Raw genomic sequence first — 20357 nt, forward strand, 5'->3', positions numbered from 1 at the left:
GATGGAGAGCTGACAGATGCTAAAACTTCACCTCGGGGGAAGTGTCTCCTTGCTGATTCCTTGGGGAATGGATGCAACCAGAGCAGGAGACAGATGGCATAATTAGCAGTACACTTTAAGGTTTCATTTTGTCTGTGTTTTCCGTTTCTCTCTCCCCTGCTGTTTTGTTTTCCTTGCATCCCCCCTCCTTTGCTTGATTTCTCCATTTTCCTCTTGTTTTTGCAGTACTGGTCCTTTCCTTCAAAGCTGAGGGCAGCACTGAGAGAGCAGTGGAAATCTGCTGACATCATTCCCCAAGACCCAGTCAGCTTGGCTGAGAGAGATGCAGGGAGGGAGGGAGGGAGAGAAGCAGTAATTGGGCATCAAGAGAGGATACTGCAGCTTGCTCTCAGAATCTACACACACACACACACACACACACACACACACATGCACATACTGTATATTCAGATGAACTGAATCACGAGGCTCTAAAACACGCCCACAACAGCAGCATCACTGTGCCGCACCACAGAGAGAGAGCAGTGCATACTCCCATCTCTCACTCTTTTACTCTCTCGGTCGGTCCGTCTGTCTCATTCCGTCTCATATACAAACACACACACACATAGACATACACGTGCTGCAGCCAGGGAAGATCTGAGTGTTGGGTCGCTGAGCATTCAGGTCCCCAACTCCTCCCCTCCTCCTTCTTCTCTCACTCTCGCTCCTCTCCCTCTCCCTGGTCACCTTGTCTGTTCCGGCTGTATGGTTTATTGTTGCGTCAGAGGCAAAGAGAGCCAGCGAGAAGCATGCCAGGGGAGAGCTCTCACAGATCTGTCCCCGCCGACAAACATCCAGAGCAGGGAGCTGAGGAGACAGGGCTCCCTGGACCAGGTAGGACTTCTGGGCTTGGGTGATGGAGAGGTTTAATAAGGTTATTAAGCTGGTAGATGTAAGGACAGACAAGGGCATCATTTTGAGGGGAGAGGAAGAGGATGGAGCAAGTAGATTAAATAGATAGATAGCGTTACTTAGATTGGGGCAGGAGAGAAAGCGTGTGAGATATATAACGACTACTGGGCAAGTGAAAGTGTAAACTAAATCTGCTTGAAACTGCCGTGTGGGGTCATTTCTGTCTGCTGATGAAAGTAAATTGTGATTCGTTCGCATGTTAGCCTCATCCTTAAACTGCATGTTGTCTCCCCGTCCAGGAGGCATTAGCAGCCTCCCTAAAGCCTGCATCCCTATTAACAAACAATCTCTCATCTACTTCTAAAAGCTTTGTGTAATTGCCCTCCCTCCAGCACCAGCCCCCATCCCCATCATAATCCATCCACCCCTATCCCCAGTCCCACTGCCCCATCTTTAGCCCCGGTGCCACCCCATCTGCATCCACATCCCCCTAGCAATTTTGCGAGCTTTAAGCGTAAAGTGGCTCCTCCCTTCCCCCCAGCCCCAGCAGGAACATGACACAGCAGCATAGCAGCACTCGGCAGGAACACACCACCACACAAGAGCCTCTCTCACATATCTGGTCAATTACTGCCCATGTTGCTGCTGTAGGTCTTACGTTTGTGAAATCCTGAAATGAGTAATTGGTGAAACATGAGCAAAGGAAGAGAGAGCGATAGGAGTAGATAACTATGTGTCGGTGCAGATGGGAGATTGGGAGGGTCAAGATTTTATTAATTTGTCACCTCAGTTACAGTCAAGCAATAATGTTCAGAGTGAGAATGTTTGGAAGTCTTGTGACTTACTGCGTCGCTTACATTTATTGCACACAAAGCTATCAGGAGCACAGTGTATACTGTTGTAAATGTCTGTTCCCCCTGCCAGCCGGAGGTTTGGTTGTTAGCTATTTTGGACATTTTCCTATTTAAACATAATTTCCCTGATCTGTTCTTAGGCTTGGAATTATTTTAAGGTTTCATGGCCTGAATTTCGGGAGGGGAGGGAGGAGAGAGAATTGTCAGATGCTCTAGTTACAACTCGTATTCTGGCACATACTCGAAGAAAGAGGAGAGGTTAGAGGATTGATTATATAATGGCACAAGAGGTGGAATCTTATGGAGAAACAAAGACGCTTATGAGACTATTGTTGTGTCTCTTTTTCAAAGCTCAATCGGAGCAGTAGATGAAATAGAGGCTCCCCTTGGGGCTGACAGGCCAGCGTTGCAGCCTCTGTGACGCAGCTCTAGTCGGCTTGCTGCGGCCTGCTCCTCGTACTGCAAGCCGGATGCTTGATTTCACATCGTCCTGCCAGAGGAGACTTGCTGGCTCGGCCAGGGAGGGGGAAGCCAGGCAGACATGTTTGCAGCAGTGAATCCGCAGAGAGGGAGACTGTTATGCTAGCAGAAATAATGCATGTCACCGGCTCATTTAGCAGCCTAACAAAACAGTAGCTACAACAGTGTGCAGCTCTTACATGTGATTCCAATACCTAGCATAGGAAGGAGAAAGATAACGTCTTCCTGAATGTGTTCAATGTAGTTTTTTGCTTGATTTTCTATACGTCAAATATAGAATGATCCTTCTTTCCGCCTTGATGCAAGTTGCCTTTTTATTAGGCCAAGCAGGAGGAAACAATCACATGCTCTGCCCTTCACCACACATGTACGTGTAGTGCAGCAGTTGCTTTTGTTCATGCTTAATTTAGCATCTTTCTGATTTGGTGGCAGGTTTTAATCTCTAATGCATGACTCAGCAGGCACACAAACACACCCAGCTTATTACTGGGGCAGCAATCAGGCAGGGCAACTAAGTGCTGATGATCGCATCTGCCACCACCACAGGCCGGGCAGGAGAGCAGTGAGGGAGGAGGTATACTATGTGCAGAGAAAATAGAATATGGAGGTGTTTATTTGGAGGGAGTCAGACAAAGGACTGAACAGAGGGTGAATTAGAAAGTGATATCTGGCTTCCTGGCAGAGCGAGTGTGTGTGTAAGTGTGTGAGGGTGTGTGTTTGTGGCTGTCACTGGGCTGAGCCACTTGGGTGTTATAATGACCAATCAGCATGTGGATTGAGGCCACCATGGCAATGGCCCAGTTAAGGGAGTAAATGAAGATAATGTTCCCTCAATTTGTGCTATAGACAAAGTGGGTTACACTGTTTCTAGGAAAATAAAGTTTTTCCCCGAATCAAACAAAAGAAAGTGAAAAAAAGAATACAGGCTGTATTCTATATTCTTCCTCCAATTTCCCCCTTTCTAGTTTATACACTCACCCCTACCCCTTTCTTTGATTCATCCTGTCATTTCCTCTCAGTGATTTCTCTATTCCCGATGACGGTTAGGAAGATGAAAGCATGGTCTAGAAAGACAAGAGGGCAGAGAACACCGTAATTCAATGACAGTCCCTTTTGCCTCGGGCTCATTGTGCAATTGTCCACGTTGATACAGAAAGAGAAAGAAAGCGAGAGGGAGACTTGGAGAGGTACAGTGAGATACTGTAGTGCCCATGTTTTGAATCTAGCCTAGTGGAACACTACGGGCAGGCCTATTTTCAATTAGCATCCAAACCAGCCTGGTTTTCAGTCTCTGTGATTATTTGGCCTGCCAAAGCTATTGCGGTGTCAAAGAAACACACAGAGATGAAAGCTATCTGGTTAATCTACTGACTGGTATTTTGATGACATTTTTGGAGCTCTCTGTGAGTGTGTGGGAGAAAAAAAAAAGTAAACTTCAGTTGAAGACATAAAAAGTATATGATTTAACAATAAAGGAGGCGTTCAGCATCATGTCGAGTGTTGTGGTACTAAGAAAATTCAGTCAGCTCCACTGATCGCATTGTTAGTCTTAAGTAGTGCCTTCCCTTTATTTAAACAGTTGTTTTGCATTGTTTTTCTGTTTTTCAGACATGACCAGACACCTGTCTACTGACTCCACCCCTAGTGACAGTGGCTCCTCCCCTAGTGACAGTGGTTCTAGCCCTTCTCCCAGTACTCCTCAGAAGCTACTTCCAGCATGCACCTCTCCATTTGGACCACGAATATATCAGGCAACACCTAGCTCCTCCGGTACTCCAAGACCTCAACCTGAAGGCTCTGACCACCGCAACAACACACCCAGACTGTCCGGAAAGCTGGGTGGTCATGGACCATGTGGCCGCCATGTTCCTGTTAAGATGGAGAGAATCAAGGTGTGCGTTATGCGTGTCTGAGAATCTTTGCAATTTTACAGTGGTTATGCGACCAGACACATTTTATTGGTATATTATTATTAACTTTATCATGTACTGTGTGTATAATGTGTTATTTCCAGGTCCTGACTGGTTCTGAGGTGGAGAGTGACTATCAAGAGCCACAGACCATGGATGCAAGGGTGGTGATGGGTCAAGAGACACTGCTCAAAACAACAGAGCTCCAGAAAAGGAAACCACTGGTAGAGCCAAGTGGTCAGGCTATCCCTTTGCCAGCTATTCCAAGCTTTTCAGGTCCCCAGTCACAAGCAAAAGAGACCCAGCTGGAAACCAAGATAGAGGAAAACCAAGTCCAAATCCCTCAAAAACAGCAGGATCAGAAAAAAGACCCTATGCAGCCACTAACCACACCCCCTTCCCATTTTCAGAACCCTCTAATTCCTTCCTCCTCTTCCCCACAGCCAGTCAAAACAGATGACAACTTGAAAGACAACCAGGAAGAGGGTCAGATCCTTTCTCGAGATGAAGTGCCTTCCCTTTCTTCTTCTGAGCTGGCCTGTCCAGTTGCTTTGTCCTTTTCTGAGCCAGCCTATGCTGTTGACCCACTACGAGTGGGTGTGCCCACTTCTCTGGACCCTGACCTATACTATACGGCTCCTTCCACCCCAATCAAGATGGCCTCCCGCTCTTCGCACCTTAAACATCATTCATATCCTGGTTCTCCAGCCTGCCCACTCTCCCCCGGCTCTCCATCAGACAGTGAGGACCTCTGTTCCCCTCTCACCTCTCCCTCTGGCTCTTATATTACAGCGGAGGGAGGAAGCTGGACCTCCTCTTACACATCTTCCACATCCCCCTCCACTTCTCCCAACCTCCTCCTCACAGAAGAAGCACAGGAGGCACCTGCTTGCTTTGTGGGCTCCTTATCAGAGATTGGAGATGAAGTTGGGGAGGAAAAAGGACGAGCAGTTCCAGAACGGGAGGAGGAAAGGGCACGAGACTTCTGCCTTTACCGTCCTGAGGATTTTGTCATGAATTCACGTATAACAGGGACAGTGATCCTCGAGGAAGAAGAGGCTCTTAAAGGGGATGAGATCAAGATTCCCAGAGAAAGTTGTCGTCCTTGCTGGGTGACTGATGATACATCTCCTCAAAGGAGCAGTAGCAGTCGTAGCAGTGACTCCCAGGAGGATGAAGGAGAGTCTGAGAACTCACTCTGCCCACTGGAGGAGGTGGGTGCAGAGGGAGCAGCATACTCTAGATCCATGCAAACAGGCCTCAAACTGCAACTGGAAGCATGCACATCAGAGGAACTTTACGGACAGATGGATGACCACCCAGATCAATCCTCCACTGCCTTGACTCCTGACACAGAGAGCATGACCATGGCCTCATCTAGCCTTAGCCCTGACTCCCCTGTTAGCCCCATGGATGCCTTTTGTTCTGGAGCATTTGGCAGGTTCGGCCCCGGTTCTTTCATGCTTTCCCAGGCAGCCTGTGCTGATGATATACCAGAGGAGGAAAGGATGATCCCCGCCTCCCTCATCTCTTTTCCCCTTCACACCAGCCTTATCTTTAAGGCTGATTCATTGGAAATCACCCTCTTCCCCACAGAGGATGAGAATGATATAGGAGAAGGTGTCGACAGAAATGAAGGAAAAGATGTCAATGCTTATGCAGCTGGAGAGGAGGAGGCAGATGTCGAAGATGACGATGATGAAGAGGACGATGATGATGATTATGATTTTGATGATGAGGGTGATGGCAATGCTAATGGTGCTGCTGAGGATGATGACGTTGATGAACATGATGAAGATAATAACAGTGATGAGCCTGATGGGAAAGATGAGGAAGCTAAGGTAGAGGTGAAAGTGGTAGAAGAGGAGGAAAAGGTGGAAGAAGGAGAGCAGAAAGAGGATGATGAGAAGAGTGATCGCAAGACAGGGGAGGATCCTACAGATGAGGACAGCTCAGCATCCTTCCTTCGTTCACTTTCAGAGACATCTATAAAGGATGGGTTGGATGAATCCTTCTGTTTCCAAGACGATACAGATGACTCATTAGATTCTGCCTCCTATAATGGGGAGGAAGATGAACGCCTATACAGCACTGAGAGGCATGCACAATTAATAGAACCCACAGCAACGGACGCACATGATCTATCTGAAGTCCAAACAGAACCTGAACAGGAGTCCACCACAGGAACAGGTCAAACTGAACCTTTGCAAGCACAACTGAGCACAGACAAAGTTGTGGATCACTCCCAAACCACCTGTCTTTCTGAAGCCAGTGGTGTCCACTCCAAAGGCAACGCTATAGAACCCAAATCTCTTGATGAACCTACAGCCCATGAACTGCAGTCAGACCTTGAACTGGAATCTACCAGTGGAATAGGACAGACAACTTTGCACACACAGGTGAACACAGACAATCCAGTGGATCTCCAAAAGCAATCTGGTCCTTCAGAAGCACTTTTACGTCAACCAGAGTCGTCCAGCAACCTGGATAATAGCGGGAATGAGAGTGAGATGATGGATATCTCTGGTTCTTCCAATCCTCTTGAGCAGCCTAAAGACATCCCTAGTTTAAACCCTTATACCACTCCTGTTGTCATTTGTGCTCCACCTGACCCTGTTGCTGTTGAGTTCCTTATCTCTAATCCTTCTGCCGCTTCTGCACAGGAGACAAAAGACCATAATAGTCCAGTTCTTCCAGAAGAATCGGCTGAGGAAAATCCCCAGATGAAAGATGATGATTTGCAAGAGAGTAATGATTATCCACAAGAGGAACCACCAGAAGAACCAGAAAGAGACTCTTTCAAATTGCTAATCAAGCCTCGTCATTATCAGACAGAAAGCCAAAGGGCTGTTGGAGCAAGTAGACGTGTCTTATCAAAGTCTTTCTCCAATAAATCGAATGTGCCTGGAGGAGCAGAGGCCATATTTAGGACCAGTATTCACAGGGAGTCTGACATTGAGCTTGACCAAAGGAATGGGAATGCCTTAGTTGAGTCTGTGAATGTGGAGTGTAGAAGCATTGATTCTGCCACCAATGACTTGAATAAAGGTGTTCTACTTCTCTCCTGCCCAAAAGACGCCAGCCCCAACCCCAGCAATATCCCTGTTTCTGCCTCTCCAGAAGTCATCTCAGAACTTGCTGACAACCTGGCCCTGACCCCTGGTGACTCTGCCCAAGAGAACCTGAGAGAAAACACTTTGAGTACTGACGAGGGTGTTCTGGGAGCTGTTGGATCCCCACACTCCCCCCTTGCCATCTCACCCAAAAGAGAAAACTCTGAAACAGATAGCAGGGGCGGCAACAGGGAGATGCGTCCTGGAGCTGGGGCGTGGTGCGATGACAGAATGGGGCTGAGGTTCGGTCTAGGATTAGGATCAGGGGCTGAATTTGGTGTCTGGGGAGCAGGGGAGTCTCTCTCCCTGTCTTTGGGGAAGAGGTACGAGTTAGAGGCAGAGGGTCTGCTTATGTGTGACACAGAGGGCAAGAGCAAACAAACGGCTGTGGTTTCCAACATGAGCAGTGAAGTGTGCGAAAATTACGACAGTGTTCTGCGTTCTGTTCTGGATGAGGAAGACAACAACAGTCTGTGTGGAAAGAGGGACCAGATGGCAGATGAAGAATTGGTAGGAGAGACAGCTTCTGATACCAACTTGGCCTGCTGGAAGTCTATTGAGGAGATCTCAGAAGCAGGTGGAGGGGAGGATGGAAGCTCCAGATTCCCAGAGGATGATGTGAGTAATCTAAATCCAGACAATGATGGTGATAACACTAGCACACAAATACAAGACACTTGGAGGAACTCCAACAATAACAACGACTCTGCCTTTGACTCCTTAGAAGTAGCCATGTGTGGAAATCTGAATGCTCTATCCGAGGAAGTGAGACCACAGAGTGTAAGTCTCAGTGTTCGAGATTCTGTGTCTAATATTCCACTTGAGGAGATGCCACCTCAGCTTTCAGACACGATTCCAAGTGAAGGGGAACAAAAAGACAGCTCCATAAACCAGGCATCAGTCACAACGCAGCCATCATCCTCAGAGGAAGGTGCCTGTAGCATCACAGTGCCATTAGATGAAGCTCACATGGAAAAAGCTGTAACAAACCAGAAGCTCAGTTCACTAGATAAAGCCAAGACCAGATGTCGTACAAATCCAGAGTGTCAGACAATCACTCAAGAAAGTAACACAGCCTTCTCTTTGCTACATGGATCATTTGGTTCCTTTACTCCTAAATGTAAATCTAATGAATCCAGACCGAGTAGAGCTCGTAAAGACAAGATGGAAAATACTGGTTCTCCTTCAGAACCAGAGGTGGTTGAGCCTCAGAATAAGGGCCAAAGAAAAGATGATGTCAGTTATTTGACTGGAAGACTTGTTGATGAACCAAAGACTAAAGATGCCTTTAGAGGACAGCAGTGTGTTGTTAGCAACTCAGGGGAAGAAGACGAGGAAGTAAAAGCAAAAGATAAAGCAAAAAAGAGAGACGGGGAGAAAGATAAGAGGAACAAAAAGGAAAGGAAAACCTCTCCTGCAGAGAATGACCCAGAGCACTTTGCATGTCACACCCCTAAAGGGGAACTTTGCACAGATAAACCAATTGCTGCTAAGAAAGGAAGAAGAGGGAAGCAGAACAAAGTCAGGGCATCCCAGACAGTCTCCAGGCTCCAGTCTGACTCCAGCCCTGAATCTGTTGATGATTCAAAGAAACCTTCCGTTCCATTAAATCCCACAGCAGATGGATGGACAAAAGGGGTGGCAGACACTTCTAAAACTAAGACAGGTCGAAAGGCAAACAACAAAGCATCTTCGACGGACTGTGAACTGAGGACACCGGGGACATACAGAGCTGAATTTGGTTCACAGATGCAGGGGGATAACAGTCCCAGTCCTCCTAGCCATGGATACTGCAATCCCAACACCCATATCCCAGACAACCTCAATGCTGCATTGGCAATGAACCAAGAATTACATCAGAAACAGGAAGTGCTTGATAACAGACCACTGTCTGATAGTCAGAGGGGAATCACAGTAGATATCAATGACAACAACATAGATACTGGCCACAACGCACCTACCCATGATATCATATCATACTCTCTGACTCCACTGTCTTCCTCACCATCTCCAGTTTCCTCATCCTCTCCTCTACCGTGTGCCTCAACAGAGCCAGAGGATGATCTTCCCACACCCGTGCAGGAATCCCAACCTGTCCTCTCAGCCCAGCAACAGCCTTCATTGTCCATGTGCCACACAGCCCCTACGCTTTGCTCTACCTCCCCCACAGCACAACAACCCCTGGATTCCCAGTTTCTTCCCGACAACAAGAACCTCAAAGAGGTCAGTGTTGTCCTTTCTGCATCATCTACATCTGCCACAAGTGTCTCTTCACCCTCCCTCTCCACTGCCATGGTGTTAAGCCTGTCCCAGCCTACCCAGGAGTCTTCTTCACCCCTGCCTGGGACTCTTGAAACAGCATGTTTCCCAGACTCTATTTCCTTCCCCCAGTCTAATCAGCCTAATCTCAACATCCAGCCTCACAAACAAACCAAGCAAGGTTGCACATGGAGCACACAAGACAGAGGCAGAGGTGAGTATATAAATGGTTATTTGTCAGATTGATAGCACAGTGCAATACACACGGAAGAATGCCTTAGCTTGTATTGTTACAGGCCTGTTGTTTTTAACAACAAATAGGAAGCAGAACATTTGATACAACAAGACAAATGTGAGCTTCCTAATACAAATATGATAAATGGGTGTGTGCTCTTTAAGGTCCCAGTTTAGCTGAGGAGGAGACAGACAGTGAGGAAGATGGTGGACTGCCTCGACGTGGTAACAGATCCCAGGCCAGAAGAGTGACAGGAAACAGAAATGGAGCCATGCAGAGAGAGTTTGGTCCATCCAACCAGCGGGAAATGCAACCTTTCTCTGCCCACCAAATATCCGACAGACAGTCAGGCTGTCCAATCAACCACAACCACAAGACTGCAGAAGAGATCGACCTTTCCTTCAAAAACAATTGTGAGTCGTTTCTGACCTCCTATAGGAAATACATCCCCTAATACCCTCGTCCCTTTCTCTTTCTGCCCCGTCCCAGCTCTCTTTCTGTTTCTACATGAGTAAACCCACAGCTACTATTAAATGTGTAGAATTACACGTGTTTGAATATGAATTGATGATATATGACAGAATAGCTTAAAGTGGCTGTGCTGTGAGACAGAAAATTATCTACTTCACTGATTAAATTATGGATGGACCTTACTGACCTTGTTGCCACTAGCACATTGCTTATAATGTAAAAACACATAGTATGGAGGCACTGTATGGTCAAATGTATTTTCAATGGGGTAATTCAATTCCCTGATGATGATATGATGAGCTTTTGGATTTTTTAAATGAACGCTCTTCATCAGCATAGCACTAATGAGATACACTATTGCCCTCATGACTTCTAAAATGACCATTAGTTTCTATGGCAATAAGCATATGATACCCCTACCTACACCTGCTTGAATGTGTGTTGAATATGTGCTTGTGAAGGTTCCATACTGGCTTCCTGTAACGAGTCTGAGAGTGAGGGCTCAGTGCCTGAGCTAGAGGAGCCGGAGACACTGAGACCATCAGAGCCCCAGGTGAGTTCATGCTGCTTTATTGGGAACTATCTTTTCTCTTACACATCTTGTTTGATAACGTGTGATATTTGGATTACATTGGGATTATGATGAGAAATAAACCATGCTTTTTCAAGATCCCGACATACTGATTTCATAATTGGGGGGAAAACAGTTTGCTTTGACACTGACAGCTTAAAAAGTGGGGATCTTGACATCACAAATTAGAATGAAAGCTGTGGAGAACATGAAGCACGATTTAGCGCCATGCTATATAAGGAGCTATTGCACATCTTCTTTAGTTGGGGTTAGTTAGGGGAAGTTTAAGAAAAGTTTCGTTATTAGCCATAGTGGTTGATGCTAGATATGATACATTTGTATTGTTTTGTCCTCTTAGCAAATTGTTGTTACTGCTGTTGCTATAAACATGAAATGCATCGCTTCCTGTGTGTGAAAGAGAAAACAGAACTGTGTAGCATCAGCAAAATAGTAGTGAGTGGGTATAAGATGAGTCAATGTCATAGATTATTACAGTAAAGTAACTGATTTTTCTGATTTTTCCTCTCCAGTCTATCTCCTTTGCAGACGAAGGGCTAAACAGACCAAAACAAAGCCGCAGTGAGAAGAAGGCCCGCAAGGTCAGATTACTGGCTGAAAAATAAAGAAATTAATAACGGAGTCCATATGACAGTAATGTTTAATTTGTTCCTGTGTGTGTTGTGTAGGCCATGTCTAAACTTGGTCTGAAGCCAGTTCACGGTGTGACCAGAATCACCATCAGGAAGTCCAAGAGTATCTTGTTTGTCATTAGCAAACCAGATGTGTTCAAAAGCCCCGCATCAGACATCTACATTGTGTTCGGAGAAGCAAAGGTAAGTTTGACTCTTTTATTCATTAGTTATTCCAGCTTCAGTCTGTGTGTTCTGTAACCTCTCACCTCTCCTCTCAGATTGAGGACCTGTCCCAACAGGCTCACAAAGCAGCCGCAGAGAAATTCAAGGTGCCTGTAACCTCTTCTCCTTTGGCTCCACCTGTCCCACCCAGCCTCACCATCAAAGAGGAGAGTGAAGAGGAGGAAGAAGAGGTGCTTACCGTCCACTCTATTGCTTCTGAATACCTCTCATGCTAAAACAACAGCTCAACTATGTAAACATTATTATTCTGTTATTAACTTCATATCTGTCTCCTTTTCTTTCTTTCTCACTACACATCAGGTGGATGACGGCGGTCTTGAGCAGAGGGATATCGAGCTGGTGATGGCTCAGGCCAACGTGTCACGAGCCAAAGCCGTCCGTGCACTGAAACACAACAAGAATGACATTGTGAATGCTATCATGGTGAGGAGGAAAGGAGGGAGGGGGGGAGGAGGGAGTGAGAGAGGAAGAAGGAAGAGGGAGGGCAGACGGTGAACAAAATAATGAGTCATAGCCAGTGGGGAGCGCTTGGAGAGGGGAGGGGCGCCGAGGAAAGGAGAAAGAGGACAAATGACAAGTAGAGTTTCTCCCCAGTAACTGAGCAACCTCTACGGTTCTGTAGGTCATCAGTGCATTCGGAGGACCACCAGGTGGCAGCAACAGCTCACAGTGAGGAACACCAGGGTGTCAAAGTGACGCAGTTGATTTCTTTATGATGGGTTGCAAAGAAAGATGAAGCCTTTAGATCACTGGCAGAAGTTGAGAGCCTGTCATACTAACTATCCCAGAGATATATTATTTATTCAAGCAGTGTGACATCTAGAGTGGCTCATGTCTTCATTTCAATAGGCAACACTGATTTCTATTTGAATTTAATGAAGGTACATCACCTGTAATGGTTTTGTTTTCAACTGAATTTGATTTTATTCCCAATGACTGCACTGTTTAATTGCACCATTCTTCCTCTATCATCTTTCTCTTTCTGTCTCTTCTCCCTCTTCCATGTAGGAGCTGACCATGTGAGTGGTGAGGACCGTTTGACTCCTGACCCCCTCCTCCAGCCTATAAAGCCTAAAACGCCACTGACTCTTCTGTATCGCTGCTACTGTATGTTGCATCCCCAATATCTGCTAAATAAAGTCTGTTCCAACGTGGGCTGTGACTGCATCGTAAGATTGATTTTACTGCAGATGGTTTATATAGACAGTTATTTGTTCTAACATCACAGGACACAGTCCTTAAATTAAAGGCCCATATTTAAAACTTTATGACACACCTTTTTGTTTAGTTTTGCCAATCTTTCATACAAATGTGTAAAAATAAATCCATCAATAGTTTGTAATGTTTAGACCTGATAGGTGGGATATGTGTGCTATCACTGAAACTGACTACATTTTTAATAGTAATTTGAAGGGCGAACGGGACGATATTTTCAAGCACACAAACAGCTTATTTTCTTTAGCCATATCTCAAACTATATGGTTAAAAATAGCTGCTGTATCCTCCCATGCTGTTCATGTGTGGCAGATGCCAAGGACAGGATGATATATTATAGAGATAAATAAAACATCATTTTTCTTAGTGGCTTTTTAAGGGACACGTTGCAAGTTTTCTGCATTGTAAGAATTGTTTTAATGTTTGGCAGAGGCAGTCTGCAGATATGGAAGAAGAAAATCATTTTTTGTTTGTTTTTTGGACCCAGAAGATTTATGCAAGTCCCACAATTACTGAGACATTTATTACCAACCAGAGAAAAATCTCATTAGTCAGTGTTTATGTATACAGCTAACATTGTCTCAAATGTTCCCTTATTAATCATACTCCATAGAGATGCGCTCTGCCAGACTCCGATGTGCCATTTTTAAAGAGTGGATGTGTCATTATGAAATTAAACTCTCATTTTGTTCCCTTTCTTACTCTCTTATAATGTCACACAGTACAGATGACACGAGCGTGCCCAGACAGATGCCAAATGCATTTCTGACAATCTATCAACTTTATTTTACAAAACAGATTAGAATACAAAAACATATGGCCAGGACTGCAGGGTTCTGCTGGCGGCATTAACACAAACCGAGCATGTTGAAGCATCAGCTTTAAGTTACAAGCAATGACTCAACATGTAAAAATGCGTTACGCCTGTCCCTTTGACTTTACTCAGAGGTGAGGCTGGGATGTATTTCAGTGTGTCAAGATATAAACACATTGGTGTTAATGAATGGAATACTGTTACAGGCAAACAAATGACCAAAATAAACAAAATGTCACTGGAAATGTTTTGTTAGCAACGTCACATAGTAGTGCTTCTTTCACTGTAAACACGTTATCATACACAGGTCCCGTTTCAAATGACAAAAACGTAGAATTCAAGTCAGAGTGCATTTCAAATCCATACGAGAAAGTACTACGTCTCTCTACTCGGCACAAACTTCAGACTCTCCTGGAAAATGGAATAAATGCCTTCGAGCTTGAGTCAAGTGTTGGAGATCTTCATCATTAGGTGGTGGTTTAAGCAGGGAGGACGTTGTTCTCAAAGTGTCCCTGGTTAGTGATATTCCCAGCGGGGAAGTATCTGGCCACCACGAAGGAAGACCCGTCCGATGCAGTGGCTTTACCGACACCCAGCTTATTAGTGCTCTTCCACACCATCGCTGTGAAATGACCTATGTGGTGAGTGAAATAAAACATAGGAAAAGAGTTAAAGGCAGAAAAAGCAGGGAGGGGGGAAGAACAGACTGTTATGACACAGTTGGAGCAGAGTGTAGTTCCTCTAAATATTTACAGACGAAGGAATCTTAATTCCTGTCTCACTCATCAGTCCCAGACCTCCCTCTATGCTTTATTCTTTTCTTTCTGTCAGGCAACTTTACATGAATCCGTGTGAATCACTGTGATGGGCTCCTAGCAGTGATTTTCCTCGTGTCTGATTAAGTTAAATAGGCTCATGCGGGGTGGAGTCTGAGGCTACGGAAACCATCTGGAGGAATGGAGCCAGAATGGAAGTGACATGTGGGCTGAGGAGTGTTACAGGGGGCCGTGGTTTTCTCCATGCAGGTCACCTAGTCAGACAGTCACACTGACTGAGGTGTAACATCAGCAGGGGAATAACAACAACCTTGGCCATGCCTGGGTAACCACGACACCGAGACACGGAACCCACAACGGACAGAAAATGACAAAGAGAAGCAGAGCAAGAAATGACATTGTGTGAAATGCATTGGAGAATAAAAACACGAGGAGAAATTAGGTGAGACAAGACAAGCAGACAGGAAGACATCCGAGAAGGAAAAAACATGAAGATTTAGGTTTTACATGGTGATACACAATACGGATGTTTAAATTAAGCTTCAGGTGAAACTGAGAAAAGAGATGTTCTCAATATTTGAAAAAATATGAAATGTTCCTATTGTTTTCCACGTGATGAGCTATTCCAGGACTTCTATGAATAATTATTTTCAGTATTGATTAATCTGCAGATTTCTTCACCTTGATTAATTCCTCAATATATTAAGTGTCAGAGAATAGTGAAACATGCCAATCACAATTTCCCATAGCCAGGATGTTTCATTAAAAAACATATTTGTCATATTTCTAAATGATTTATTATTTTTATTGTCACATAATGTATATTGATAATGTAAAAGTTGTCATGTTAATGTAACTATTCTGGTATTGAATGTAGTAATTGGGGCCAATGTTGTTATATCATAGGTCAGAGGAGGTTTGACACTGACTGAAATATGAAAGGAGGTGAGAGATGCTCCATGTGTTAATCTCACCGGTGCCGGAGGAGAATCCAGGGCGGTTGAAGTTGTACTGTTTCACTTCATCATACCAGCGGTCTGCCACATCCTTTCCTACACGGGACAAAGTGTAACCTCAACGTCAAGGACAGTCAAATCGGTTTTGCGTCGCACATATTGATCAGAATGGCAGCGATATAAGAGGCCTGCAACCTGGAGCCACAAATCTCTTTAGGGCACACGTTGTTTACAATGCTGCACTTTCAGTCACACAGCGCTGCACTTTAGTGCTGCACCGTAGGAGATGTTTTATGAATCACACCGTTGCGCGCTGACATATTTCTGCAGTGAGTCATGATGCCTGAGCTCTCCAACAGTGAGAAGTGGAGGGTGAATAGACTCCAGCTGTTCACTTTCAGGGTAAGGACAGTTTGCTTTCAGTTCCATAGACCAAACTTCTGTGTGTAGGAGGGATGCGTATCTCAAAGAGAAAGAGGCTGTATACACAACATCTTTCAGTCATATAGATCGAATATTAAGTATGAATGTATGCGTATCCATATGTACCTGATTGGTCATAGGAGGCCCATGCCAGGTTCTCTCCACAGCTCCCTCTACTGGACTCCACACTGTGTTTCAGGATCCGTGTACTAGCCAGACTCTCAGCATAACTGTAGACAGAGACAGTTCAGTTTTAAATGGCACTTTTGAAATATTTTTTTTCTGCTACGAATCCAAAATCCACCCCTGCACAGGAGAGATTGCTACACTGAGTGGCATGCATTTTAAAGCGCGTAATTTCTTCAGATTTAGGCTGCCCAGAATGTTTTCAAAAGCTTGCAGCACTGTGCTGTCCAACCACCCCCGAAGATAAACCAGGAAAATCCTTACCTCTTAGATCTACTGTAAATCTGCAAAACAGGCACAGACACTGACTCCTCCAAACAACTATGGTTGCTGGTTTAAAGACCAGCTGGGGCTGACACATTATTTCCTTAAAGTTCATTCCATACAATGACAAAGCGGCATAGACCAACCTGTGTGTTTTATTAACAGTGTTGATGCAATTTACAATGTGGCGTGTAACTACAGGCCCAACCTTCAACACCGGGGCCTGGTAGTAGCTGAGTATTGACAATCATGCACTGCCTTGAGACTCTTACACCACAAGAGTTAATGATGCCTTTTGGATGAAAAAGCAAACTCCAGCCCTTCAACTATATTATCCCAAAGACATGCAGCTGTAGCAGACAATTGGTGCGTTACCCCCCCTGTATACAGGGGGATACAGTTATGATTGCCTCGTTTTGGTAAATGCTTTTACAAATATCAAGGACGAGCATGCTGGAAATGGATTGGAAATCTATTATCCAAGACCGTTTCCATCCTCCCTGACAGCACTGATCAAATTTGCATTTAGTCAACACAATAAATTGTCAACATACCGTGTCATTTTCATCACAGTGGAAATTACATGGAAATATTGTATTGTATTTTGTAGTTACTTTATTTGACATGCTAGGCTGGAACTGGCACTGTGACAGTGGCGGGTATGCGTAGGGCCCGCTCATTTCCAATGTGATCTGTGTGTGCATTAACCCACCGGGTGGCATCTCTGCTTAACTTGCTGCTCAGCTTCAGTGGTGGAGCCTGGTGCTTCCTCCTGAAGTCATTGTGGCACCGCAGCACCTCCTCGGCAAACTGCTTGGAGGCTGACACATGGAGGAGAGAGGCAGGCAGAGTTAGACACCCAGAGAGGGCAAATCTGACAAAGGAGACGTGACGATGCAACACGACGATTCGCCGATCGCGGCTGTGAGATACAAACTCCAGCTGAAATGTGAGGTCACCACTTGACAGATGATGGAGTAGAAAACGTCACCCCCCCTTCAGCCTGGTGCCTATCACTCACTGGCCTTTTCATGAGTCTAACAGCCTCTCACTCGAGTGCTTACACAATAGGCACATTGAAACAGCCACACACAAACAATACCAATACCAATGCTGCCTAACAGCCAGCATCTCCCAAGCCTGCTGCAAGATGAATGTTAACTAAGGATCAGTAAAAAGGCATTTTGAAACTGGCAGGCATTCACGAGGCAAGCAGCGTTAAAGACGAAACAAATTGAATGATTTCTTTTGCAGTTTTGTGATTCCTCTGTCTTGCTTTTCAAAGCTCAGAGACAAACACAGCAAACAAGGAAGCACATGCACGGTTTCATGGGGGCAAAGTTCTTACTCAGGCCAGATTGATACAATCAGAGTTAATATCCTCAGGGTGCAGTTTCCACTTACCTGACTTTCCCATGGTGCTGACACAGGAAGCCTTCAGTAACCGGCTTAGCACTGAACGAAAGCAACCTCTTGCCTCTCTTGTTTTCTGCTCCGGCTCTCTTTCTCTGTTGCTTGTCCTCTCTCTCTCTTCCTCTGTTGCCGTCTGTCTCCCTCTGATGCTTTGAAACAGCTGCTAATGCCTTTTATTTCATGGCCTTTCCTTGTCTCGTCTCACCTTGAAGTTGCAGCAGTTGTTCAAAGTTCCTCTTTAGCTATTTATCCGGGTGTAGTAATCATTGCGTGACATTGCTTCTTCCTGAAGTTTTGTTTCACCTCACTTGGCTGAACCTGCCTGTTTCCCCTGAAGCCACACACCCGTCTATCTGCGTGCCCTACGTCTATCTGTCTCACACACTCCCACTCTGTGTCTTTACATTCCCACAAAATGAAAGGGGAGCCCTTGCAGTCGTTGGTGACATCATCTCTGTGAGACACAAGCCCATATATGGCTCTGAGAGTCTTGTAGGGCCTGGACAAGAGTATGTTACTCTATAGCAACCGTAACCACGGATGTGGCTTTTCTCACACTGTCATGCCGAGTAATGCAGTGCCACGTGAAGACAATGACAAACCTTTCAGACAGGTTACATGTTGATGCTCACTGTTGGTTCTGAACTGACACAGCTCACTTTTTTTCGCTTTGGTTATAAAAAGTGGACTTTGTACCTCGATCCTTCTTTCTTCAGTAACTTCTGGAGCAGTAAGTTTCTCCCAACACACCCAATTTCAAACAAGTGATCCTTTAACCTCCACTCCCTATGGAATAGTAATGATGGAACAATTTCCCCACTGCAGTTGACACACAGGGAGCAGCAGAATCGCCATTCATCACGCTGCAAAACAGGTTTCTCCTATTTGATTTGTCTGCATGAGGAATGCTCTCTGTGCTTTAATGGTATTTCTGAACTGAGAAATCTTTCATTTAATGTTAAAAAAAGGTACATATATATACAATATATTTATTAATAGGTTATCCAGCTCTGAGTTTATAATGTCATAAATTTGAAAAAAAGAGCCACAAAAGACATTAAAAAATCCCACAAAAGGTGGTTCCAAAATTTTTGTCTGAATTATCTATTTTTTTATATTTATTTGAATATGTTTTTCCAGAGAGAGTCTGTTCCTCCTGACGTACCTGCTGTTCCTCGTCAACACCGTGTTGGGACTGATAGTCGCTGTATGGAGAATAGTGATAACAGCTTTGTACAACATTGTCCATCTCGGCCGTATTGACGTCAGTCTGCTGCACCGCACTGCCGAGTCCCACAACCCAGGTACTTTCTGTAATGGTCTTATATATTGGTCCAAGGAATATGATATTTCTATATCTATTGCCATCTATAAGATACTTGTTGCTGGGGATTTGTTGATAATAAGAAAAAAGTTAAATAACTCCTACATAAAAAGTTACATTGTCATTGAAAATGTGTTGGCAGAGATCAGAAGGTAATTTAAGTCATGGTCTCAGTCGGACTTTAGCCTTGCTCTGTGACCTTTGACCCCATCCAGCCTACCGCTACTACATCCACTCCCTGAAGGTGGAGGTCAGCCAGTCACACCCAGTGATGAAGGCTTTCTGTGGGCTGCTGCTGGACATGATGATCGAGGGCGGCAGAGCTGGACAGAAAATGAGAGCCGCAGAGGAAGGTAGAGACCCTGAACTGCAAACATATACACACACACACACACACACACACACACACACACACACACACACACACACACACACACACACACACACAAATGCTTATACCTCATAAATACATATAAAGGGATAGTTCGGAATTTAAGACATAAGACCTATTTTCTAAGTGAGCCGGTGTGTTCGAGACGTCTGGAGACATTTTCAAGAAATTTCATTCAGTTCTTCTAGTTGCCGAGTTTGCTTGTGCTATGGCTAGCGCAAGTCAACAGTTCTTAGCTAGACAGGCATTAAAAACACCCATACCGACTCCACAGTGCACCCGAGGCAAATCAATTAAAACACTAGACTGTCGATGTACATATCTGTGTTGATAGAATAATATTTGAAACAAAACTAACCTCGCATCGCATGAATCATCCATTTTTTGAAGAACTAGTTTCTCAGCAGCAGCGGAACTTTACTTTGCGCCATCGGACTCAAAACTCTAAGACGCGCAGCCCAAAATACTGCACATAAGTAGGCAATTGAACCGGGATGAATTGTCGGGACTCATGCCCTCAGACCTGGGTGAAAAGCGCTTGGACCTCACGCAAACACCAGGCAGCCCACGGCCGCGCGAACCCACAATTACGCACCGCGAACCCGAACCTCTGCTCCGTCCGGAGAACCGTAAACCCCTCGGATGCGTTGCGGGGGATTCCCTCCTGGCACCACCAGTCTCCGTTTGTTCAGTCCCGGTTCTCAGCTCCAGCGGGGGCTATCTCGGTCTCCACAGACGCTCGTTCACGTTCTGCCCTTTGAGCATCCCTCTCGCGCATTTCTTCCTCTGTATATTCAGGCTCGTACAGGTACGGTTGGGTTTTGGTGGAAAAAAAACTCCTCATCAGAGTCTTCAAAAGTTTCAGTATATTCTCCAAAAGTGTCCATTTCTGTGAGATTGAAGAAACTAGCACTGCAGGCTACTCTGCGTCTG

The 20357-nt window shown here is 45.2% G+C and overlaps 2 protein-coding genes across 2 annotated transcripts; one reads left to right on the forward strand and one right to left on the reverse strand.

The window, feature by feature from the left end:
* Positions 1-601: 601 nt before the first annotated feature.
* Positions 602-12815, forward strand: nacad (NAC alpha domain containing). The gene is made up of 10 exons (XM_084026341.1): positions 602-876; positions 3837-4120; positions 4243-9724; positions 9910-10158; positions 10678-10769; positions 11318-11386; positions 11474-11620; positions 11698-11832; positions 11963-12085; positions 12671-12815. The coding sequence occupies exons 1-10, from the start codon at positions 792-794 to the stop codon at positions 12683-12685; spliced, it is 6681 nt and encodes a 2226-aa protein (XP_083882467.1). The 5' UTR covers positions 602-791; the 3' UTR covers positions 12686-12815.
* A 768-nt stretch (positions 12816-13583) lies between these two features.
* On the reverse strand, positions 13584-18080 carry glipr2l (GLI pathogenesis-related 2, like). The gene is made up of 5 exons (XM_084027530.1): positions 17701-18080; positions 17009-17117; positions 15973-16076; positions 15442-15519; positions 13584-14325 (listed from the first exon to the last, which is right to left on the reverse strand). Exons 1-5 carry the CDS (start codon positions 17711-17713, stop codon positions 14171-14173), a joined length of 459 nt encoding a protein of 152 aa, XP_083883656.1. The 5' UTR covers positions 17714-18080; the 3' UTR covers positions 13584-14170.
* Between the last annotated feature and the right edge of the window lie 2277 nt (positions 18081-20357).

The sequence above is a fragment of the Eutrigla gurnardus genome (assembly GCF_963514095.1).
Source record: "Eutrigla gurnardus genome assembly, chromosome: 14".
Classification (NCBI taxonomy): domain Eukaryota; kingdom Metazoa; phylum Chordata; class Actinopteri; order Perciformes; family Triglidae; genus Eutrigla; species Eutrigla gurnardus.